At 31.6% G+C, this 9,873-nt stretch overlaps 2 protein-coding genes across 3 annotated transcripts in view; one reads left to right on the top strand and one right to left on the bottom strand.

Annotated features, from left to right (window-relative positions):
- Window positions 1-2,303: 2,303 nt before the first annotated feature.
- Window positions 2,304-5,370, top strand: LOC101254670 (alpha-amylase). Its single transcript, XM_004235178.5, has 4 exons — window positions 2,304-2,592; window positions 2,698-2,830; window positions 3,638-4,443; window positions 4,982-5,370. Exons 1-4 carry the CDS (start codon window positions 2,488-2,490, stop codon window positions 5,297-5,299), a joined length of 1,362 nt encoding a protein of 453 aa, XP_004235226.1. The 5' UTR covers window positions 2,304-2,487; the 3' UTR covers window positions 5,300-5,370.
- A 3,016-nt stretch (window positions 5,371-8,386) lies between these two features.
- Window positions 8,387-9,873, bottom strand: part of LOC101254366 (uncharacterized) — a 39,918-nt gene continuing 38,431 nt past the window's right edge. For both annotated transcript variants that reach the window (XM_069295157.1, XM_010319926.4), the window contains 2 exons: window positions 9,411-9,675; window positions 8,387-9,124 (listed from right to left, as the gene is read on the bottom strand). In XM_069295157.1, the coding sequence (XP_069151258.1) occupies window positions 8,849-9,124; window positions 9,411-9,675 (541 nt within the window). In that variant the 3' untranslated portion in view covers window positions 8,387-8,848. The remainder of the gene's footprint in view (window positions 9,125-9,410; window positions 9,676-9,873) is intronic.

Raw genomic sequence — 9,873 nt, 5'->3', positions numbered from 1 at the left:
AATCCAAATATTGAATCTTTCCATCCCAATCTTGTGTTTTATGTGTGTTGCATCGTTGCCTACAATTACAATATTTTTTCTCTTGCTTCATGAATAATTATTATCTCATCATGATTTGTAGTAGTCATCATTGACTGCTTTGTAGATTGTCGATATATAATAGAGCTCCCACATATAAACATCTGGCATGTCCAAGATCACAGCTTTTGCCGCTTAAATCGATACTTTGTACATTCATAAAATTAACAAAGTTTACTATGATACACGTATTTGAATTGAATCATTTTAGTTTTTAGGAGTGTTTGACAAAATTAAAAATAATTTAAATAATTTAAAAATAACTTAAAATGTTAAAAGTTATAATTTGATTTTTCTCTATTTTTTAACTTATAAATTAATAAAGATTACTTCTTAAATATTACTTTTAAAAAGCTACTTTATTTGTTAAGTTAAGCTAAACAGAATCTCATACAAAGACTTGCAATTGAATATAGTACTTTAAAACCAAACCTTTTGCAAATTTCTCAAATTTCGAAAACTCTTCAAAAGTTTTAGTTCAAATCATTAATTTGTATAAAAATATAATATTTTCTTGATTGATTTAATTTATATGAGGATTATAAACAAATTTAGCAAAAAGTTGTGTTAAGCTATTTTTGAATTTTTTAGAATATTTCATCAACCTTTAATATTAAATGCATGTCATTCTCTAATGTTAAGAGTACAAGTTATCCAAAATGCTCCATTTCAGTTGATAAACACTTCAACAACATCATGCTTTTATAGACCATAGAATTTAGATCGTCATATTCTCTTATAATATTGTGTTATATTGTATCAAAATTATTCTCAATAATATATCATTTGTGTTGACTCATAATGCGATTTATATAACTTATTGAGATCTCATCGCTTCGTTATATTTAGGTACTAATCCTTCTCATGAAGTTTCTTGAGCACATTGCCACTTTATTGAATAAAAGCAAAATGAACAAGATTTCTATATGAATATCATGAAATGCATTTTAGACAAAATATTAATATTATAAATATAATATCATAAAATTATTAAAACATACGACAAAAATATAATCTATCTGTTAGGATCGAATTCACGCACACACACTAGATGAATGAAAAACACAAGAACTTTCAAGAGAAAGAGATGAAAAATCTAGAGAGAGAAAGAGAAAACTCAATATTTCGTGGTAACACCCCGTGAGTAAACTTCCACGACGGTGAGGTACATTTATATTAATCAGACTCCACTACCTAACATTATCAAAGCTAACTAAAAATGTAAATGGTTTGCACGTGAATATCAAGTCAATACTACTTAAACGAATGACACCTAAAATATAACATAAGTTTTAGATTCAAAACAAAAAATTTAACATATTACTTTTATGTCATTTCAACATAAACATACATACATACATACATATGTTTTTTTTAAAAAAAAAAAACCCTAAGTTTATAACCTTATCCGACAATAAATTCTACTTAAATTTAAATATGGAAAAGGGTCAAAAATACCCTTTAACTTTTCGAAATAGCTCAAATATACAGTTGAACTATATTTCGGCTCAAAAATACTCTTCCCTCAAACTATAGGGTCAAAAATACCCTTCCCTTAGAACTTATATATTTTGTGAAATCGTTTTAAGGAAATGGAGAAATGAGGAAAAGGGGTTCTATGTTTTTCAGTGAAATCGTTTCTAAATTCTATGAAAAATGGAGAAAATTGGGGGAAATTAGGGATAAGCTTAGTCCACGTTGCATGAATGGAACTCTATTAACTCATGTGGCATGGTATGTGACATCCAAATGACATCTAAGTGACGTTTAATCGATTTTATTAATGAGAAAGATATTTTTGACCCAATAGTTTGACGATAAAGGTATATTTGAATCGAAATATACTTCAAGGATATATTTGAGCTATTTCTGATAGTTCAAAAATATTTTTGACCCTTTTCCGATTTAAATGTTGAAACACAAACAAATTATGCTAATAAAAAAACAGGAATAAAAAAAAATAGATATTACAAAAAATTGTACCATGAGAAGAAAATGAAATATAAACAATATAGAATAAGAATTATACTTTTAAAAAATATTAAAATAACAAAAGTATTTAAAATAATAGAAATAAAAATAAATTAAAACAAAAAAAGAGTAAAAGCAAGAAATAAAAAATAGTTATCTTATAATTACATTTATATAATATAATAATTCTCAATAATTTATAGTGTCCTTGAGAATAGAAGAATGGAATTATCATTGTAAATTACATTTTATCAGTTTATGTATCTGATCAACCAAAAAGTGTTGGTGGTTTTCTAAGATGTCTTACTTTTTTTCAAAGACATGTGTTTAAGGTTACGTACCCACAATATTTTCTATTTATTTTATTTATAATATTATATCGAATATATTGTTATTTTGTATACATAGTTGATTAATGTTTTAGAAATTTCCAAATAGATGTTTGCTAACCTTTTGCTCCCAAAAATGAATTCTCTTTTTCCTCTTTGTTTAATTTTCTCTTTTTTTCTTCCTATGTTTGCTTCTTCCACGGTGTTGTTTCAGGTATCCCCAAATAACCCTAATTAATTTCCTCAAAATTTTAGTATGTTTATGTACTTGCTTTACATATATATTTATTTTTAAAAATGTAATTTTTATTTTTTTTAGGGGTTCAATTGGGAATCGAGTAATAAGCAAAGTGGTTGGTACAATTCTCTCATCAATTTAGTACCAGACTTGGCTCATGCTGGAGTTACTCATGTTTGGTTACCACCATCATCTCACTCTGTTTCTCCTCAAGGTAATTTTGCGAATTAGTGATCAATAAAAATCAGGGTTTATGACTCGTTCAACTCAACGGATTTTAGTTGAGTCTAGGGCCAATAGCCTATGAAAATATGATTTGTATAACCCATAAAATTGAATTGATATATATAGCTCAAATTGACCCTTAGGTCCTTATTTTTTAATATTTTCTTAGAAACAGACGATTTTATAAAGTTAGTAAATCAAAGAGATGTTAGTTTTATCCCTTTTTTTAAAAAAAATTATAAAAACATGGAAAAAATTTGAATGAGTCGGGTTATGATGTGTTTTTAATCTATTCAACCTAAGTAACTAGGTGGATCATATCCATTCAATCATTTAACTCAGCTCATTTTCACATAATGGAACGACCCGATTTGATACCACTAGTTCAGACACATGTAAGGTACCCTGAACGCAACAACTGATGGAAAAAAGAAAAGAGTGGTATTCATGTTTTTCTTGGTTTTCCATCTGGTGTTTGTGGCTCCCATATTGAAGCTTCGACTAAATTCGGAGCGCGCTTTGGAAGGCCCATCTGGGGGTGGCACTCTCAACATGAATTTTTTCATACCCAGGGTTCGAACCCGAGACGCGTGGGAGTGGTATTCATGTTCAATTGTTAGAAATCATAGTTATATTTCCCATGATAGGAAGGTGGATGGAATCCATAACTTAAAAGACTAGAGTTTGAGCTAATTGTCTTATAAATGGAATGCATTTTACATGTTTGAAAGATTGCCCAGATTAAAAGTGATGTAGTTGTTACAAACGGGATTACGTATATGATCTTTTATGCCAGGTTATATGCCAGGAAGATTGTATGATTTGGATGCTTCCAAGTTTGGGAATCAGCAAGAACTGAAAGCTCTTATTAAGGCTTTACGTGACTATGGGATCAAATCGGTTGCTGATATAGTAATAAATCATCGATGTGCTGATAAAAAAGATAGCAGGGGAATATACTGCATCTTTGAAGGAGGAACAACAGATGACCGGCTTGATTGGGGTCCGTCTTTCATTTGCAAGGACGACATACAATATTCTGATGGCACGGGGAACCTAGACACGGGTTTGGACTTTGAACCTGCCCCTGATATCGATCATCTTAATATCAGAGTGCAGAAAGAGTTATCTGATTGGATGAATTGGCTCAAGTCTGAAATTGGATTTGATGGCTGGCGTTTCGATTTTGTTAGGGGATATGCACCTAACATCACCAAGATTTACATGGGAAACACGTCCCCGGATTTTGCAGTTGGTGAATTTTGGAACTCTCTTGCATATGGACAGGACGGGAAACCGGACTATAACCAGGACAATCATAGGAATGAGCTAGTTGGTTGGGTTCAAAATGGGGGTGGGGCTGTAACAGCCTTTGATTTCACAACTAAGGGAATTCTTCAAGCTGCAGTTGAAGGAGAGTTATGGAGATTGAAAGATTCCCATGGAAAACCCCCTGGGATGATAGGTGTTTTGCCTCAAAATGCTGTGACTTTTATCGATAATCATGATACTGGATCGACACAAAATATGTGGCCATTCCCTTCGGACAAAGTTATGCAAGGATATGCATACATTCTTACTCATCCAGGAATTCCATTAGTGGTAAAAAAAAAAAAGAATTCCTTCCTCATTTCTCATTGTGTCTACTTTACAAGAATTTTGTATGCTTTTCCGGGTAGTTGAGGAACTTATCCTGTGTGAGTTAGCCAACAATGCCAATCTCAGTAGTATGCTGACAGAAAAGATAAAATTAGTTAAGCTAATGATCAATTTTCATAGTACAGAATAGGCATAATGCATAACAAAGACCCAAATTAGGCCTCTGGTGGCAAGTCAGCACTCCAATTTTAATTTTGAGTATGCACATCTAGACATCTCAACTCGTCTACACTGTGTCAGTTGAACACTCCAACTTATGAAATGATCATCTAGACACCTTCAAAACAGCGACCAAGTTGTGGTGTCTAGATGTGCACTCTCCAGTTGGATTACTTGCTTGTCAGCTGAACCTGAGGCCAAGTTTGAGTTGTTTGTTTATGTATTATGCCTGCAAAATATGACTCGTACAGCCAACCCTAACTTGATTGAGTTGAGGCATTTGCAAGTAGCTGAGGAGTTAGATTCTTGTTTTTGGTTGCAGTTTTATGACCATTTCTTTGATTGGGGCTTGAAGGATGGAATATCAGCACTAATCTCTATTAGGAAGAGGAGTGGGATTTGTGCAACAAGCAATGTGCAGATTTTGGCTTCTGATTCTGATCTTTATATAGCAATGATTGATCAGAAAATTATTGTCAAAATTGGGCCAAAACTTGATCTTGGAAATCTTATCCCACCTAGTTATCAGGTGGCAACTTCTGGACAAGATTATGCTGTATGGGAGAAAAAGGCATTCATTTACCATACTAAATGTCACCATGTACAAAATGGTTCTCAGTGTTTAATGTCATTTGACTGAAAATGTAATGTATATCAGAAACACATAATCAAGACAAAAAAAATCAAGAAATTATATGCAGTTTACCATTACGGCTCATTTCAGGAAATAACAGGACTCAATATCTAGGACTCAATATCTTAAGTTTTAGTAAGATGTCGCATAGAAAAGTTTAGTAAGATGTTGCATAGCACGTGTGTCTCTTTATTTAATTTTATACATGACATAAATGCGAGCCGATATCAAATTAAATGACGTACTTTTGTATCATATTTATACTTAAATGCGAATCAATAGAATTAGCACTTCCTTTGATAAATCTGAGTTTGAAGCTCAAAATCCATTACTGGAGGAATTTTGAAGAAGAAAATGAAAAGGAAAAGTAAATTGTGTTATTGCGAATAATGAGCAGAGTGGTATTACAATTGTATCTACTCCTGCATATGAATAGACAGAGGGCAACTCAGGATTTAAAGATTTTGAATACATTAGTATAAACATACGGTAAATATGAGGTCTAAGCTAAACTTTAAAGAAATATAATAAAAATAAACTTAGGATTTGATGTATGGGGATATTTTATAAGCTCAACTTTTAAAAAAGAACCGAAGCTGCTTTATATATATCTAATCGTGTGGAGATGGATGACCTACTTTGAAGGTATTTTGGTTTAAATATTTTTAGGAGACTTACCTATTTTGAACATGCAATAATATATGAAGTCGATCGTGGTTTTAAATTTAGCGTCATTTGAGTATGTGATTTGAAATCTTTCTATAGTGAAAAATATGATTTGAAATATCAAATTGTGGTTTCGTTTTTTTTTTTAAACGTAAAACTTGATGATAAATTTAATTTTGTTAAAGAAAACTGTTATTTAAAATTTTGTAAAAGGAAAAGACTCATGAAATATCATTTGTTATTACTGTTATTGACTTTTTATGAAATTATGTGTATTTAAAATTTTATAATCATAAATATCTATTTATGAAATTAAACATGAAAATACACAATTTATTAATATTTCGATATATTTTGTTAATTATGTTCGCTCATTTTGCAAAATTACATAAACACAAATACTTTTTAATTAACTTACTACTTGTGAAGTTCTCATATTTATGAAAAAAACATAACTATTTTTAAAAAAAATTACATGTCCAAACAAAAAACTTCAATTTCAAATAATAAGGAAGATTATGGTCGCTTGGCTTTTTCATTTTTTATTTAGATTTTTATGTGATATTAAAAAGATGACGTCAAATTTGCTGTGTATCAAATGAAAAAAAAAAAAGAGTTTGTTCAATTTGAACAAAATAAAACATGCAGAAGTCAAAATAATATGGGTTCCAAATCATTCATGAATACTTCTATATATTAACAGCTAATGTTTTAATTATTTGTAAAGCAGTAATACTAATCATATGATAGTACATTATTTTCATGTAACCACAAATGCAAATATAGTTATTTTTTTGCAATTAATCATTACTGGTAGTAGTTGTTTTTTCTGCTGTTTTTTTAAGAGCCTGGAAGACTTTAGAACTTTTGTCAAAAATCTGTGCTCTCCTATTGTAATCCATTGGTGCTTTACCTTCATCATCTCCCATTATTGCTTCTCTTTCTAAACACTCCAATAACTCAACCATTCCACCCATCCCTTCTTTACACTTACCTGACATTCTTCCCAAATTATCAATTTGTTCCTCCAATCTCTTTTCAATCGAATCTCCTTTTCCACACTTGGACCATAATAGATACCTTTCCTTCTTCTCATTCGATGAAAATGGCTGCCGGATTCGATAGGCATTATTACCATAACCGCTTGGAATTTGAAGGTTATAATAACGAGGAGTTGCAGAAATGTCGGAATTGGGAATCAGAAATTGAGGGACAAAAGACGCCATAGCCGTTAGAACAAATTTCGTGGGAATCGAAATCAAAAAGCTGCAAATTTTTGGCGATCTAGAAAGGGATATATTAGCTGAAGGATAGTGGCCACGTGGCTGAACTGACAATATCACGTGGAAGGTACTAGAAGCGGCACGCTTCTCAAAGTGATGCCACGTGGCGTGCTAGCGGTAGCAAAAACGGTTGCGGGCTACCGAGTGGAGCCGTTTCTGAATTCTCTTAAGCCTCCTCCTACTTTATCCCTATTCTATTTCCACCGTCCCTCAATCGTAATCAATTTTCAATAAAATGTTTTGAAAAACTCAAAGATTTATTTACGTTATTTAATAAAAATTTGAATTATTTATGTCATTATTGTTTCAGAAAAAAATTCATTCATGATATTAGTTTTGATAATGGTTTTGCAAAATTACTTTTGACATGTGGCCAATTATAATCCAGTCATATCATTAATTTTTAATTAAAAATTCAGAATTTTGAAGAAAAACAATATTCAATTTTTTTTAAATTTTTTTATTTAAAAAATCAAAATTCTGAATAAAAGTTTGATTTTATTTTTTGATTTTTTTATTAAAAAAATTGATAACATGAATTATAATTGACCACGTGTCAAAAATGGTTAAAAAATAATGGCACGAATAAGTTTTTCTTCAACGGTAATGACTTTAATGAGTTAAACTTTTAACTAATGGCATAAATGAGTCTTTTCTAAAATCCAATGGCATATTTGAGTCTTTTCTCTAAAATAAATAAAAAATCAAGATTGATTAATATTCTCTCCTTTTAATATTAATTCATCTTATTTTTTATATGCTTGATAAAAAATTATAAATAAAAGTGTAAGAAAGCAATTTTATTTCACTCCATAAAATATTTTTTGAAATTTTACAAAATATTTTCAAAAATAATTAATTGCAAGGTTAATATTAAAAAAAATTGAATTAATATGAAACAACTAATTTTTAAATAAAATGATCAATTAATATCGAACGGAAGGAACGATAAATTAGTGTTTCCCTCTCTTTTAATCTAAAGTAAAGAAGAACCACACGCAACGCAACTCATTTGCCAATGTACTTTCAATGAGTTTGTTCACACTACAAGCAAGTGACTAATTCTTGTAGGAGACCTAATATAATTTAAGATCAAAGAGGGAGGTTAACAAAAAACAATGAAAGAGAAGAATAAAATAGAGGCTTGGGCATGAAAATGATAAATCTATCTATCCATACAATGGTGGATCCATTATGGCAGGGAATTTATCTACAACCGTTATACCTTGTGTACCAAAAAACATAGAGATGTGCATACATGATTTAAAGTTTTAACACTAAATCCATTCTACTTATGAACTTATGGATACAGGTAAACCATTTATTGAATTTTTAGAGGATATTCATACGTACATTTATATATTCATATACAAGTGTGTGTGTATATATGTGCTCCATGTCAAAGAAACTGACGCCAAATGCCCCTGTGACAAGATAACTATGACCAAAGTAAGCTGCTAATGGAAATTTACCAGCAGCAACAATCTCCTCTCCAGGACATTTCATTGCTTATGGATAGCATGATTAACAGATGAATCCTTCATTCAGGTCTTGACATGTCGAAACAAAAAAAGAATGGAGTAGGATCATGATCCTAGTTGTCCCTTCAACAGCAACAATTCTCCTGTGGCTCTTGACCAGATGTTTGTTCCCTAAGCCTCCTCTCAGCAGCTATAGAAGCAGCAACAGAAGGTGGAAAATGGTTCAAGCTCTCCGTTGCCTCTTCATCGGTGGAAGGTGCCGGTGCCACCCTGAATAAGGATTCAACATCTCTTAGCGTCAAAATGGGCTGATCTTGATTCTTTCTGTTTCCACTAACAAATGAACCAATATTCCTGCTCTTGTTCAGCTTGTATATGCTTTCCTCAACTGTGTCTTTCACCTATTATAAAAAAGACAACAAAAAGAGATCTTAATGAATCACCCCCAGTGAAGGATGTATTATACGCGGCAACCATTGAAAAATAAGACTGGAAAGTAGGTCTTCACTTCAAAATACATAAAACGACACATTTTGTATGTAGAAGAAAGCTCAACCGATGGTTAGAAAACAATACTACAATTTTTGGTTCATTGTACCAGAAAGTTTAGATATAACACAGTTACCACACAGAGTTAGGTTTCGACTTCCAATTCAATTATAATGAAGTTTCGATAGAGATACATACTATAAAACGGTGAACAAGAGTCTTATGTGCTTGCCCAATTCGATGCACCCTGCCAATGGCTTGTGCCTCTGCTGCAGGATTCAGCAATGGTTCAACAAGTATAACATGCTGGGCTTCCAGAAGATTGAGGCCATTGGCTCCATGTTGGATCAGGAGCAGCAACACTTGAATGGATCTAGTTTCTGGTTGGCCCACATGTCTTTTGCCATTTTCTTCAACATTGTTGTTGTGGCCTCTGAATTGGCTGATGGCAGCATGTGATTTCCTGTGAACGCAGTAATTAAATTTAAAACTTGAAACTAATGTGTCATAGCACACTCTTAAGCCATGCTACATGAACTATTTGGCCATAAAATCAAGAGCTGCTTCCTTCACCGATTTTAGGAATGAACTATGAATATGCAGTGACTTCATTCCAACTATTAGCTTCAGTATGAGCCCAACACTGCTAAAATTCACATTA

The sequence above is a fragment of the Solanum lycopersicum genome, chromosome 3 (genome assembly GCF_036512215.1).
Source record: "Solanum lycopersicum chromosome 3, SLM_r2.1".
In the NCBI taxonomy this organism is placed as follows: domain Eukaryota; kingdom Viridiplantae; phylum Streptophyta; class Magnoliopsida; order Solanales; family Solanaceae; genus Solanum; species Solanum lycopersicum.
The sequence above is the reverse complement of the archived record's forward strand: the minus strand, read 5'-3'. Positions and strand labels throughout refer to the sequence as shown.